Source organism: Convolutriloba macropyga, chromosome 11 (genome assembly GCF_964194025.1).
Source record: "Convolutriloba macropyga chromosome 11, txConMacr16.3, whole genome shotgun sequence".
NCBI lineage: Eukaryota > Metazoa > Xenacoelomorpha > Acoela > Convolutidae > Convolutriloba > Convolutriloba macropyga.
Window position 1 is genome coordinate 34,809,429 of NC_134478.1, and position 15,263 is coordinate 34,824,691.

Consider the following 15,263-nt stretch of genomic DNA (forward strand, 5'->3'; position numbering starts at 1 on the left):
AGCTGCAAAATGAAACAATTAAGTAGGTTCACCTATTTGTCCAAAGGAAGCGTTTGAGACCTGTCATAAGTCAGAATAAGTCATACATATACAAAAAAGCGTTAAAAATAGACAAAAATCAAGAGTTAGTTAATTTTTTGTGCGAAAAACCTGTGTCGAATCCTGTAAAATCATAACGAATTCTTTAAAAAAGACATTAGGTTTGGTACACTTGCACTTTTTTCCGACAACAATAATGTTATATTTGACCTGTAATTAACGAAACTAGGTAACAAATCCACATTTGAAGGCCATCAGCTATCTACTCAAATCTCAACAAAAGCGCAATTACTTTTTGTAAAATGCCAATGAGACCGTCATTATCCAGGCATTTTCATAGGATCAAAAAGACAAAGTAAAAACGACAATTAAAGACAAATGCAAAAAATTAGTATAATTCTTCGAGAAAAGGGTGTCGAAGCCGTTAAAACCATATGATATGCCTTTCAAGACTTTTAAAAGTTCAATTGTGTCTTATCTTAAACGCCAATAATGAAAGATGTGAGAAAAACGAGAAAAAAACGTAAAAAGTTGGCCAATACCAAAAACTCAAAAAAAAATGTTATATCGAGTAGTATCCAAGCCAGAAAACCATTACTTAACGCATAAAACCACAAAAAAATTACAAGTTATTTGAGTGGAAAAAAGAAGCTGAATAACTATTCTTTCTATGCTGAGACTGAGCTAGAAGTTGACCAAATTAAGAAAATAATCTTGGCAAATTTCAATAAGCAACGGTTCATTTAAAAAGCAAACATTTTAAAAGTCAAAACGACCAAAATCTTTCGAGTAGAGATAATAGATAAAAAAATTTGAAAATGCTTTGAAAGTTTTTTTTTGGACCTATCAACAGTGAGGTTTGATGTGAATTGTTCTGTTCTTTAATTAACATAAAAAGCTCTTAATTTTTTTTAAAGGACCGGCTGATTACAATCCGAATTATTTATCGATTGTAATGGTCCAAGATTGCACCATAATTAAACCCGCTACTGCTGTTTCTCAATATAGAGCACTCAAATGTTTCGAATGCTGTAGATCTAAATAATTTGTTAGTTAGAATATCAAAAAAATTGCTGCGTTTTTGATTATCATAGAATAAAGTTAGCAAAAAACGGCAAAATTTTGATTCTAGACTACCCTCAATGGAAGTGGAATTAAAATTAGCTGCCTTTTTTGTCTACAAGGATTGTGTTTGTGTTTTTGGGGTTTGTACTCTGGGAAAATTTAATCAAAGTGGACTAAAGAGGCTTACTTCGGGCAATTTTTGATGAAAAAGGCTGAATTTTGAAATATTTAGCCAAAAGTTTAACTAGAAAAATTAAATGAAAATCGTCAACACTACTTTTTTTGTCTCTTAAAATAAATTTAACAGCACTACTGTTAACTTTTTTTCACAAAATTGACGAATTTTCAGGCGAAATTTCGGAAAATGTGAATAAAAGCATCGGAAATCTGTCAACTATTCACAAAACTTCAACCATCGATAAATCCCTGTAAAAATGAAATCCAAAAAAATCTTTTTAATTCCATATTCTACGCTGCAGGGGCTTTTTAATGATACCACTCACAACTCTGTACGATGAATATATCGATCTGTCAAAATTGTCTGAACAAAAAAACTTATTTGAGTATATAGCTCCTCCCCCCTCAACAGGGTGGGAACAATAAACTCAATTATGCCTGCCATATTTGTTGTGATGGATATTGCTATTGGAATAAAATGGGAATAAAATTTTGGGAGTTTTTTGCAACGGCAGTGTTAAGCTGATTTTTTAAGCATTTTTAAGCGATGGGTGGAGAGGGCACGCTTTCTGTCATGTTATATCAGTACTTGTATAGTTGTTTCAGTTGCTTCAGTAACTCCGCTGCTGCTCGTCCGGTGCGCGGAATGAAAAAGCTGTAAAATTTTGCTCGAAAGTCTCAAAAAGTCAGTTATTAACTTGACTTGATAAACTTTTCCCACAGATGTGCAGTATTTAAAGTCGACCGGACAAAACCTTTCTTAGGATATAAAACGCCGGTACTGTATTTTATTTGTTTAACAAAGGCAATACCGAGTCTTTTGCTTACTAATAGAAAAATTACCATAGCGGCTGGATTTTTCGTCGTTTTCGGATAAAAGTACTTGCAAAACAATTCGCACAATTTCTAATGTTGAAAAACCGAAGATTACGTTTCATTTATCTGAATTTTCTACAGCAGGCAAGATTGAGTCGGGAAAATAGCGTCCTATCAACAGATTGAAAATTTCCTCAAAAGATCATGTTTATGATTTTAATTCAAAGGATTGCCAAGATTTGTACAATGACCTCTATGAAGCTAACATTTCAGCGCTTTTTCAGTTTCCTGTAAAAGTTTCCTGTAAAATTGTGTTTTTAGACGCTCGAACAAGTTTTACACATCATGAAACTTGTAAAAGTTTTGGTACCCAGTTTATTATATCAATTGTTGCGCTGAAAACAATACGCTTGAATGCTTTAACAGTGGGAAAAACAATAAACTTGCTTTTCAAACATTTGCGCCGCATCTTGATATCGATTTTCTCAACAACAGTACTTTTGCATGCAATTATTTGTCATGTGTCTGTATATTTAACATACCATTCAAAAGTGTGCAAACGACAATTATGTAACAGATGTGAAATTATTTGAGGAATTTTTCACTATACTTTTAGTTTAAAACGTGAAAAAATATCCCTCAATAGAAAAAGAGTGCAAAATTTTTAAAAGCAGTTCAACCAAAAAGCGTTAATACTGCAAACCGATCCTAAGCTTAGTGTTTATAAAGCAAACTTGCGTCTTTTTTCAGATTTTTGTACACAATAGTTTGATAACATTAAAAACATCATTACAATAAGTTTATTATGTCTGATATACTAGGAACGAATGAAGTTAGCTTTAATGATATGGATCTAAACGGAACAAAAAACTTTGGTGAGCTCGATGACGATCCAGAAACAACGGAACTGCAACCTGCTTTATCATTCGATTCCGACTCTGAGCAAGTCAAAGACGCTGTGAACATAATCGAAAACGACTCGTTACCGCCCACTGACTCAATGGGAGAGTCCGAGCTTGTATCGCCCAATTTAAGCATGACAACAGTCGAGACATCCAGTGACTTCGGACCCGCAGCGAGTTTCGACTCTGAAGATACCAGACCCGATTCTCCGGATCTGAATAAAAGTGAAAGCGAGCCAGAGAAAACGGAGGAAAAGTCGTCAACGCCGACTACAAAAACGACTAGCTCGTCCCAAGTTGTGACTCAACTTTGGGTGCATCGTAACGCGGACCCGGAATCCGAGAGTGTCAGTGTCGATCGAGATGTGTCGGCATCTTCAAATCCAAATGCAGCAAACGAAGACAGCGATGAAGTAACCAGTGACTTTTCAAATCAACTATCGCCTCTACAGGAAAACTCAGAAAGTGCTTCGTTAATAGACGGAGGCAAAATTGATGAAGATGTTTTGAGGCCCTCGGAGCCGGAACCCTTGCAGGACCTCAGATCTGAACCTCTAAATTTCGACAATATAGGCTCGTCGGAAGATTTAACAAACATTAATACTGAACTTGAACCCCTTCACGTAGAAGTTGAAGTTGAGATTTCTCCAGTGGCCGCCGAAAGATCCGAAAGCGTTGCCGACCCAGCATCGGCAAGAGTAGAAGAAAGCGTAAGTGACGCCATACAGTCATCAACGTCCCGACTTGACCTAATTTGGGATACAGATATACCATCTGAATCTGATCACGGCCACAGACATGGGCGTGCTTTAGCTGGAACCGCTAAAGAAAGTAGCCAGCATTCTCTGGAAGGACCGGGTCCTTCCGGCTCAAATCCTCAAAATGATGGGAATCAAGTTGGGAACCAAGGCAATGCTCAACTTGTTTCTCCGTACACTTCAGAAATTGAGAGTTTGACTATTTTCAACAAAACCGAGCTAAACCCGTTACCAAGGCGACCTGTGAACAGTTTCGGTGGAACATTTAAGGATGGTGGGGACGATTCTTTAGTTGAAACAACCTGGGACAGTGAAAGTGTTGCGTCACAAAAAGATATTCCTAACATTCCAGCTGACCCCGAACCTGAGAAGGTTAAATTCAAAGATGAGGTCACACCAATCAATGAAAATGCCCCTTTTGAAATGTGTTCTGTCAACCAGGCCAGTGGTCATAAAAACCCTGGTCCAAATTTGGAATCGAAACTTCAAATTTCAATTTCAACGGATGTTATGGATTGCACAATTCAAGCTGACAATTTGCCCGTAAAACAAAACAAAGTCTCTCAGCCTGTTAACAGTGGAAATACTGAAAACCATAAAACAAAGCAATCCGAGCCCATAAATGTGACCCAGACTGGTGTCGACCCACAAACCGAGCCTCGGTTGACCGTTAACAAAAACCCAGTTCAAAGAACACCTGTTGGATCTCCAAACACAGAAACTGGTCAAAAAGACGAATTTTCAACCCAGCCTAAACCAAGAAATATTTGGGCAGATGAATTACGAAGTGACATATACAAGAAGGAACCTAGATCTCAAGTTACAGGTAGACCCAAACGACTGTCCAGTAAGACGAAGGTTGATCAGCCGAATGAAGAACTCAGTTCTGCTACCAAAGAGCACATGTCTAAGTTGTGTAGTCAACATGACCATCAAGAACTTCATCTGTGCTGTATGCCACCGGCACCTTCGTACAATTTCACACCACGAATTGAACAGGTTGGTAAACATTTGAAGAAAAAACATCAGAAATAACTATTGCAACCTGTTCAGAGCGTTGTCACAGACCAAAAGTATGATATCCTAGACAGGAAATATGTTGTCCAAAAAAGGGTGATGTCCTAGATCAAAAGTCATTTGTCCAAAACGAAGGAGGCGCAATGTGTTCAAAGTCACATGCTTTCGATGAATGGACAACTTATTTTTGTTCCAGGTTCCCCCTTGGAATTTCAGATTTCGATCAAAAATCGAAATGATTCAGTGATCGCATTTTTCTACTTTGTTTAAGTTCAACATTGAATGACCATAGTTCTAACTGGGTTAAAACATAATCCACGTGTTTATTCTCACCTGTAATTGTTGTCCAATAATGCGAAAAAAGAAACATACAACCAGCGTCTCAAAATTTCCGTATTCAATTAATGAATAATTGCATTGTAATTTATTATGCATGGTTTCTAGAATTCAAGCCTTTCCTTAATGAATGACCTGCTAATTGAGTAAAATATTCAAGGTCAAGCGGGAAGTAACACAACGTTCCATATCAGTTGACAGCTCAAACGCCCCTCGTAAGAAGTACCCCATGACTCCCACTAGACGACGGATCCCAAGCAACGCCTCCAACACTTCAGACGCCGGAGATTCCAACGTCTTCGACAGTGACACCGGATCCAGATCTTCTAGGCGATTGGGCAACTATCGCGTGTATGGGAAGCAAACGCCTGTGTTTCGCAGTGGGAGAAGGAATGACAGCTTCTCTAAGGACTATGCAAGTGACACGGAAAGTGTGACTAGCATTGCGAGCAACGCAAGCAGTCGTATTCCAAGGTAGAACATGAATCAGTGTCTCCTTTCTTGGTTCTTCGGGTTAATAATTTCAGAATTTTCGACTACAGACAACTGTTTCCATTAGAATGACTCATTAATTTAACTTCAGAGAAGCTCAATATTATGTTGAAAAATACCCAAAACAGCAGATAATGAGGAAAATTGGAGCATTTATCCTAGAACTTCAAAAATGAAACCAGCTGACACGAATAAGAATTTTAAAAAAAAAATTGTGGTTTCTGCGCAATCGCAGCGGAACAGCATTAGGCCTACAGTAGCCTGTTTTCAGCTGCCCTTTTTCTTATTTATTCTCAATTTTTGTGTTCTTCACTGTTTTTAGAAAACATTTTGCAAAATAACTCTTTCGGTCACGCAGGATCATTACGCTTTGTGTCTTTTCGGTGTCTCAAATCCACCTCGAAGAAATCCTTCATATTTAAAAATCAATTCATTTAAAGATTTTATGTCTAAACGTCTCATCTTTGGACTAATCTTAATAAACATGAGCTTGGTTAGAAGTCAGCTAGTTGAACTCTACTGTAGGTACGTGGGCAGATCTTCCCGAACTGTATCTGAGAGCAGTCGACCAATGGGAAGGAGTGAACGAGACGTGAAGGAGTTCGTGAGACAGGCGAAGAACGCGGGTGACAGACGCTCACCTAGTAAACAAAGGTATGGTGGCCAGGAATACACGAGTGATCATGACCCTAGGTCGAGGAAGAAAGAACCAAGGAACAACAAAGATCTGTAAGTCATTTAATATTCGGATAACTTATTATATTTACGTAAACATTATATTTTTTTCTTTCTCATTAAATGCATCCCTCTCACCCAACTGGAGGGGAGTAAGGGTTTCTTTTTTCACTAAATGAGAGGTGACCATAACCGATTGTGTGGTTATGTGAGCGGAAAGACTTGTATAAACCAATTAGATTTATGTTACAAAACTCTGCAAAATACGATAGATACCAGTTGATGAAGAACGGGAGAAGTCCAAAGGAGTGATATGCTGCCCAATGACTTTGACTGATTAATTGCTTGATTATACCCAAGATTCAATTGTCCATCTAAGATATTCACAATATAATTTAGACGAAGTTTTAATCGCTAGAATTTAAATTTAATTTTTTTTAAAAACATTAAATTAATGATACAAAATGCATGAATTGGTCTATATTTACACAAATTACTATTCCATATGAATCTGGGGTCTCAGAAACAAACACATACACAGAGAGAAGACAACAATCTTGATTCTATCAAGACCACTAATCAGACTGGTCTAAACTTTCACCATGTTCCCGAGTTGAGAATTTTGCTCGAAATAAACATCAGAAATCATCGGCTTTCGTCGAGTTTATGTCGCCAAAACCGAAGAAAACCCTTATGTTTTTGTCGGTTTCATAGGTTTTCGTCGATTTACTTCAATTATTGGCGTTTCAAAACTTAAGAACCGTCGGTTTTTGTCGGCTTAAAAAAGTAAGAACTGTCGGTTATAGTCGGTTTTAAACATACGAAGCGTGGGCTTTTGTCAGTTCTAAATGAAGAAGTGTCGGTTTCTGGCAATTTTACATCAGCAAACAATGAATATGGAAATTTGGTTCAATTTTAACAACTGCAGGCCCGATTGAAATCCGCATTTTTTTTACAACGAATGAAAGACCATTCGCGTAGATGCAATTAAAATTGTATGAATATCTATTTTCTATTTGAAGAAAGCTAGACTAAAAATTCTTGATGATATAGACTTTACGCAAACTGGGGATCTACTATACCAGTTTTCGTTCGATTTCAGCAAATCTTTGACTGGGTAAAAAACACTTCTCTTGAAAACGTTTATTCATGACAAAGCTTTTATTAGCACCAAAAATATTGAAAAAAGGCTGATTTGATTTGAAAAGCTCTGTTCTAAGATGTAGACCCTTTTTATCTGTTCAGTCCGTCCAAAACTTAAGTTTTGATTTGTTCAGTTTGGCCAACACCCACATTTCGGTCCGTACACTATAGCCAATTCCTTTACTTGGAAATTGTCGGTTTGGAAGCCTCCTGTCCGCGACACAGCTCGGTCTGGCTAACAACTATTTCGGGGGGGGGGGAGAGTTATTTATTTTTCTGCTCGATCACTAACAATCAATACTTAACAGAAAAATATTAAACAAAACTTATATATCGCAAAGGAAAAAAACCACCTAAAAAGATGACAACAATGTAGTTTTTATTTCAATGAAAACTTGTCTAAAATTTGAGTGGCAGAAAAATTTTAATTACAGTTGCCGCTAGATCAGTTACCTACCCAATACAATTACTCGGCAGAGAAATATTAAACCACGTATAGAAATTGCAAAATACAAAAAATGAAAGAAAACGATTTATTTAATATATTTCAGTGAAATCTGCCATGTCTGGTATTCAAAGGTCACTTCAAGGTAGCAACAAATACAGGATAGGGCCTATCTAAAGATTGACTGCAAAAAATACAGCATTATTTTTAAAATTAGAAAAATTAGGCGCAAATTTTCCGAACTCCTTTATTTTAAATTCTTTTCTGTTTACAAGGCACGGTGTCTAAAGACAAGCAAAAAATATGCTTAAGATGCCTCTGAAGAGCACTCTTATAAGCTATCAAAAAGCATGTTACAGATATCTTCAGCAGCACGGCTAAGCAGACAAATCGGAGAGCACCCCAGCTATCACTTTCGCAGCTATTAACAATGAGAAGCGAATGTTTATTGTTGGCCTGGTCTTGTTTTTTTTTATTTCGTCGAGAAGTTATTTGTGGTGACCATATAAAGTTACACTCCTCTTTTTCGGCTTTTGCAAATTAGTTTTTGTTGGCTTAGGGAATTCTACAATTTATGCTCTTGATCAAATGATTTATCGTTTACTTGCTTTCCAGCAAGTTTTTTCATGCAATGATTTTGCTTGGCGTATCTGAATTTTTGATATACTCGTTATCCTTTAATTTCTCAATTTTTTGAAATCTCAATTGTGCTCTCCTGTAGCTTTTTGGCCTGGTCTTGTTTTTTTTATTTCGTCGAGAAGTTATTTGTGGTGACCATATAAAGTTACACTCCTCTTTTTCGGCTTTTGCAAATTAGTTTTTGTTGGCTTAGGGAATTCTGCAATTTATGCTCTTGATCAAATGATTTATCGTTTACTTGCTTTCCAGCAAGTTTTTTCATGCAATGATTTTGCTTGGCGTATCTGAATTTTTGATATACTCGTTATCCTTTAATTTCTCAATTTTTTGAAATCTCAATTGTGCTCTCCTGTAGCTTTTTGAGCGCTCATAACAGAAAGTCAGGAAAATTGCTTTTACTTCTGAAAGTGAGGAAAATTCCTGCTTTCAGTTTTTGATAAGCGATTAGAATATTGAACCAATACTACAAATACAAAGTCACACGCTAGAGATATCGACCTATGAAGATAAATTGACCACCCTCAAGTATTTTTAAATGGGAACCCAGATTTAGAACTCGACTGGTGAAAATAATTATGAACGACTCAAATCTTAGCCGGGCCCATGAAAAGGTTTTACCTCGACCTTAACTATATGTTGCTGGACCGTGTGTTTATTGAGATCTAAAAGTAGGAGGTAATCTAGACTTGGATTGTTGCAGCATTGAAAAAGCTAATTTGCATTCACCTGGAATATCAAATGTCTGTCAGGTAAGGATCTATTCTATATCGCAAACAATAACAATTCCAATTTTTAAGTTTTTGAATTTTTTAGCATGAGCTCTACTGCAAGTAACAGATCATCACGTGACCGACTGTCTTCTTCTAGACGAACACCCACTTACGAGGAAATCGAAGAACCTGCCACACTTCCTCAAACTCAAATACCAGCTGCCCTTTCATCGGCTCCTCCCCCACCCCGCAGAGACATCCAACAAGACAAACAACCCAAATTGATGAATCAATACTTAGTTGGGTTTCTTTTGGGTTTGATAGTGGCTGGCTTTGTGAGATACGTGATTTCGCCCGCATTTTCTGCTGCTTTTACGTCCCTCGGGAGTAAATCTGACCCTGATGAAGCAGTACAGGAGGAAAAACCAGCCGGATTGTAGCGACTGTCTTTTTGATAAATGACTAAAACTTAGTCAAAATTTATCCATGTTTATATGATGACGTACAGATTGCGTTACTCTGATGAAGTCACTGAGAAAATCTGTTATTCGTCGAGAACTGCGTAGAAGTTTGAGATTCAAGCCAGAATTTCGAAGTGACTTAGGCTGAGTCACGTAACATGGCTTGATACACGCACTTGGCAAGTTTCAAAATGATGAAAGTTAACTGTAAATTAGATTGGAGAATCTGGCATTCTAGAACCTAGCACTGCAGAGATCTGGCATTTTGAAACTTGCACGTTTATTAGAAAGTTTATTGCAAATTATTTCAAATTTTAATACAATACAGTAATTAAGTTAATACAAGCAACTTTTGACGAGTTGTGAACCGAGCGTTGTGGCCATTAAGTTTCATTGTTGTACATTTCAAACTAACTTATTTTTTGTAGTTATACCTTTAAATTGGGATGACAAAATCCCCCACCCCTAATTAAGTATGATTCTCCTGTTACCGGATTTTGTTGGATTTGAGTTCTTGAAGCAGGAAACTAAGATACTAGGAACGAAACGTAATAGCAGTTTGGCGTAAAACAAGAAAAGCGTCAATTTATTATAAGAAAATGGCTGTTAATTTCTTTCCTTTACACCCTCATTTAAGAGTCAAACGGATATCTGAATTTCACGAGGCTGAAACTCTGTTGCATTTCGCTATAGGCTCGCGGCAATGTTCATTTGTACATCTCCAACTGTCAGTTAACTTCTGATGCGATAACAACTGTGAGATAGCTTACCAATATAACAAAGTTCTTGGGGGGGGGGGGGGGGGGGGCTATAATGGGAAATACCCAAAATGCCCCACAGTTTCAAACATAGACCTCATACAGCTTTTAGGATCAGGCTAGGAAGTTCAGTCACCTTTTTCTCGCAATTATTGTAGTATAAAAAAGGGTGAAAAAAATTGATTTAGCTGCCCTAAATACAAAGCAGTGGTGTGAGAAACTGTATCGACATTGAACTGTTGGCAGCAGAAAGAGAATTGATTGAAAACATTGTCACATCGCTATTATAGCTCGCTAGAAATTACTCAACAAACTGCCTTTGCATAAGAGTTAAATAAAATCTCGACAAAGATGAGTAATATAAATTTTAATTCTATCAGTGGATGCAATTTAACTTCCTACAAAGTGCATTGGTTAGAATTATATCATTTTTCTATGAAATTTATTTTTATTTCTAAAATAAAACTTTTCAGAAGAATTTATAATTGTACTTCCTGTCTAATGCTTAATAATAATAAATCTACACACGAACGCATTTTTCTTTTATGAGATTCGGGACAAAAATTAGTAGTATTTGCAGTTGCCACTAAAACGGGAAAAGTATAAAGAAGGAAGCCTAAGATTTTTGCCTAGAAGGAGGCAGTAAGGTTGTTATATTGATTGAGTCTTCTTGAGGCAAAGTAATTGAGGCAAAATAATTGAGTTTATTGAGGCAAAATAATTGAATTTCATCTTTTCAAGGAAGCCTCGAGAACAATGAAGTAATTTTATAATCTGTTTGTCAACAAGAGACGTAGATCCATGCTTCTGGTTAAAAAAATGATTGTGACGTCATTAAACAGAACCCGTTTATGACGAAATAGTCCAGCCAAGGTTTGACGCTTTCCCTAATTGAGAAGACCAAAAACCGAAAAAAAATTGTAACAAACTTTTGGTATATTCGGTTTCAAAAGTAAGAAAGCTTCAGTTTGTTTGGTTTGTTTGGCATTGTCAGTTTCGAACGTGAGAAAATTTGGTAGGGTGTTTTTTGGACGCAAGACAGATCGTCGGTATGTCCAGTTAGGGACGTAAGAAATTGTCGATTTATTCAAAAACAAAAAAAATGTCTTCAAATAATGCAGTCAAACGTTGTGATATGTTTTTTTTCAAGAATTTCAAACGCTCTTCTTAGAAAAATTTCCGAAAAATTGTGCAAACTCGTTGAAATTTTTTTTAGCTCATTCACAAAATTAATTAAACGAGTATAAATTTCCTGATTATTTTTTAAACCTGAAATGTAATATGCATGCTGATAATTGATGAGATCTTCTGTTGATTAACTGGCGTTCACCAAGTTCGTACATTTTTTCTTGTAGTTTGAAAGCAAAGCCTTTGACGGTTGATTCCGTTTCAAAACGCCGAAAGCTGATCGATTTTATTGTTCGGTCTGCTGGACTAATCTTCTTTTCAGACCCTGTTCAAAAAATTGTGGTGTTTCTTTAACCAATAACAAATCTTGCTTGTCTAGAAACAACGATATCGAATCTCTCTTACATTTGAAAACGACGATAACAAATCTTTCTTATGTTAAGTACCAAACAAAAACTACGATACCGACGACAAAATCACAAAAATTTTTGTCGTTTAAAGCTAGAAAAAAAAACGACGAAACCGACGCTTTCTTATATTCAAAAACCGAAAAAGTCTCATCTAGATGTAGTTTCAGATGCGTTTGTTAAACAGAAAGGTGTTTATATGATTAGTTTTTAATGATTATGTGCAGTAATCCCATAATTCTCACTGAAATGTTTTATTACTTTAACAGCAGTAGAAAACATCTTCAAAATCGAAATTTGACGTCTTTGCTGAGAAACCTTTCAAAAAGTTGTTTTCAAAATCTAGAATGAATATGAAAGCCATTGGAATGAAATGAGTTAGCGTTCTCCGACAAAATCAAAAAACTTTCTACTAATTGTTAATGGTGGTTAGCTCGCAGTTTTTCGTTTCAATTTTTGCAGTTAGTTTCAATTTTTGCATATCAGAAGTCTTACTTCATGTAAAGAAAATTTTCATGTTAGCGGGTAACAATCCTTATTTTTTAAGAGTACGGACTGAAAAAGTAATACTCTTAATTTTCTTTACAAATACTTACAGGGTCTTAACCACAGCAGCATTTAGAGAGATAGAGAGAGAGAGAAGAAGGGAGAGGGTGAGACGTGATAGTAGATTTTAACTAGCCGTTCATTTTAAATATTTGATTAAAAGATTTAGTTAAAAAGTGACCAGTAATTGATTGCAAAGGAACGTGGGTGCGAATCATGATGTCCTATGTTCGTTAGTTCACCGCATAATTACTTTTCCATAATAGTTAAAAAAATAAATCCTGACGTCTAACATACACGTCTAAGTTCTCATTTTAGCATAAAGTGTTTCATAAGATATTTGAAGTCTAGTAGGTGCCAGATAATTTGACATCAAATTTCATTTTTGATAATTCTCAAACAGTTACCCAACTTAGATCTAAAATCTGTAGAGCAATTGTTGAAAAACTCATGAGCAATCTATCTTGCTTACCGTTTAATTCTTCAAGCAGAAGGATTCAGGTTCTTGTTAGATTATCCAGATAATTTTTTCTGGCACATTATTCATGTCGGTCTTATTGTGAATATTACCATGTCAAAAATTTTTGAATAATTGTTGTTCTAAAAGAGCGAAACAAATTACTCCGAATAACACTTTGAACTGCGCATTCGATCACTATTTAAAAATAAAGATTTTTTAAATTGATTCTTGTTTTTAAACCTGAAGGCAACTCAAATTCGAAAAAGCATAACTTTTTTGCTTTCATGCTTTCAAAAATTCGATCGTTTAATTGAAATTGGAGCCACAAAAAACCTAGGATGAGTTTTAAAAACTAAATTTAAAAAGCATTAAACATGTTGAAAGTAAGCCAAATATTAGTAGGAGGAAACAATTTTTGTTGGAAAAAAATTACGAAAAAAATTTTATTAAAATTTTAAGATGCCGGCACTTTTTTAAGTTTTTTAGCATAGTTTTTTAGCGTAGTTTTGAGTTTTTAGCGTAGTTAATAGTTTTATAGCGTAGTTAAAAGATGTTGTGAGATCTTTTTGAGACAATTTTTACAAAATCAAAACAGTTAAAATGAGAAATTTCGAACATTAAAAAAGTTTCCTTTTTCTACTTTCTTGCTTTCAAGTAAAACGATTGTTGACTTGTCATTAGAGCAACAACACGCAATAAACTGCTAAAATTTGATTCAGTCTTGATTCAAATAGCTGCAATCTTAAATTAAATTTAAGTTGCACGCAGCAGTTTCAAGAGTGACCAGGTTTCAGTAGAAATTCTTTCTTAAAAATGGCTCCTTAGAAACAGATTCCAAAAATAAATTTTTCTTTCGTTCTCAAGACCCGTCACTTTTAACAAAAAGGGTTTTTTAATTAAATTAAGTTTTTTTGAAGAATAAAGCAGATAGATTCGCCGGATTAGAAGCGCAAAAACTGTCACTTGTTTCAAAAGCAAAAAGTTTTCTCAGTTTAAGTTTGTTGTGTACAAAAGACTAGTCCTGATGAGAGCAACAAGTTGTCAAATTTTTCGAGAAAAATGCTTTTCTAAAAGACCGACATAAAATGAAACTAATGACTACAAACTGGACTAAGCAATCAATAAATTTTTGTGAACCAAGATGCTTGCGATTGATGTCTGTTGATAACTTCAAATAAATACTTATATGATTCTGGATTTCATGCTTTTACCTTAAACAAGCATTCACTGGATATTGATGCAAAAATACACGAACAATTAATACAGCATTTTGACTTATGCTTGATGCAAGCAGTTAAAATGATAAATTAGAGCTAAAATGCTCCAAACAAGCTAAAAATTGACCGAATTTAAAAACTATACTTATAATTCTTTTTCAAAATCGTACCCACGTAAAAATAGTGGAAGTTTTCACGCGTTGTCCTTTTTCTATCAAATTGGGTTAACTTTGATTTTAGTTGAAGTTTTAAATTATAAATGAGGGAAAAAAATATTGCATTGAAAGAAAAGTTTTAAGAGAATTTTCGGGCGAAAAAGAAGTTGTTGCGCCATTTTTTAGAAAGGCAGTTCAGTTCTTGGATATCTTGGACGCCTGGCAACTCTTTGCTCTTTACTAAAAAAATATGACATGTTCGAATTTCAAATTAACGAGAGAAGCCGGGGTACTTTCTCTAAACATAACAAAAAAAGAGTCAAAAATTACTTTGCATTTACCGGCCTTTTTTGTTCCATTTTGTAACTTTTGCTGTAATTTGATGTTAATTCATTTTCTAATTTCTCAATAACTCGGTATAGTAAATGAAAACTGCTTCAACACAGTATTAATTGGTTCAACGCCTTCTTTAGTTGTGTAAAGAATAATAATTGATTCGAGAAAATTTTCTTGCCTAATTGTTCCGACTCCACTTGTTAGTTTGCTATTATCAAGCCACTAATAAAATAGCGTTTTTCAGTTTACACAGATTTCAAATTAAAAAGTTACTTTAATTTCTCATTGTCTCTGTTTTTTCTCATGGTATCTTGGTCGACTTAAAGCTATACCTGCATAGTTTATTGGAATTTTTTAATTCTCTCATTTTGCTTAATAATCTGGCCGCTCCTCTTAAAACCCTCAAAACGCACGAGGAGAAGAGAAACTTTTACCATAAAATGTTTACGTTGAAGTTTCCGGGAAGTGATCATCAAGACAGCAGTTGATGAAAACTGGATTTCAGAAGCATATTACTGATTCTAATCTCTGTGATTCTTCAGAAGAAAAACATGTCTAGCCTTTTTCTGGATCATAGTAAA

At 35.3% G+C, this 15,263-nt stretch overlaps 1 protein-coding gene across 1 annotated transcript; it reads left to right on the forward strand.

The window, feature by feature from the left end:
* Positions 1-2,664: 2,664 nt before the first annotated feature.
* On the forward strand, positions 2,665-9,850 carry LOC142349836 (uncharacterized). Its single transcript, XM_075401640.1, has 4 exons — positions 2,665-4,756; positions 5,271-5,584; positions 6,128-6,331; positions 9,318-9,850. Exons 1-4 carry the CDS (start codon positions 2,903-2,905, stop codon positions 9,652-9,654), a joined length of 2,709 nt encoding a protein of 902 aa, XP_075257755.1. The 5' UTR covers positions 2,665-2,902; the 3' UTR covers positions 9,655-9,850.
* Positions 9,851-15,263: the final 5,413 nt, after the last annotated feature.

Bases quoted from the DNA above. Each gene is read 5' to 3' on its own strand.
- LOC142349836 (XM_075401640.1), top strand. From the start codon at position 2,903: ATGTCTGATATACTAGGAACGAATGAAGTTAGCTTTAATGATATGGAT. The intron at 4,757-5,270 runs GTTGGTAAACAT...AAAATATTCAAG, and splicing joins TCACACCACGAATTGAACAG to GTCAAGCGGGAAGTAACACA. The intron at 5,585-6,127 runs GTAGAACATGAA...ACTCTACTGTAG, and splicing joins GCAAGCAGTCGTATTCCAAG to GTACGTGGGCAGATCTTCCC.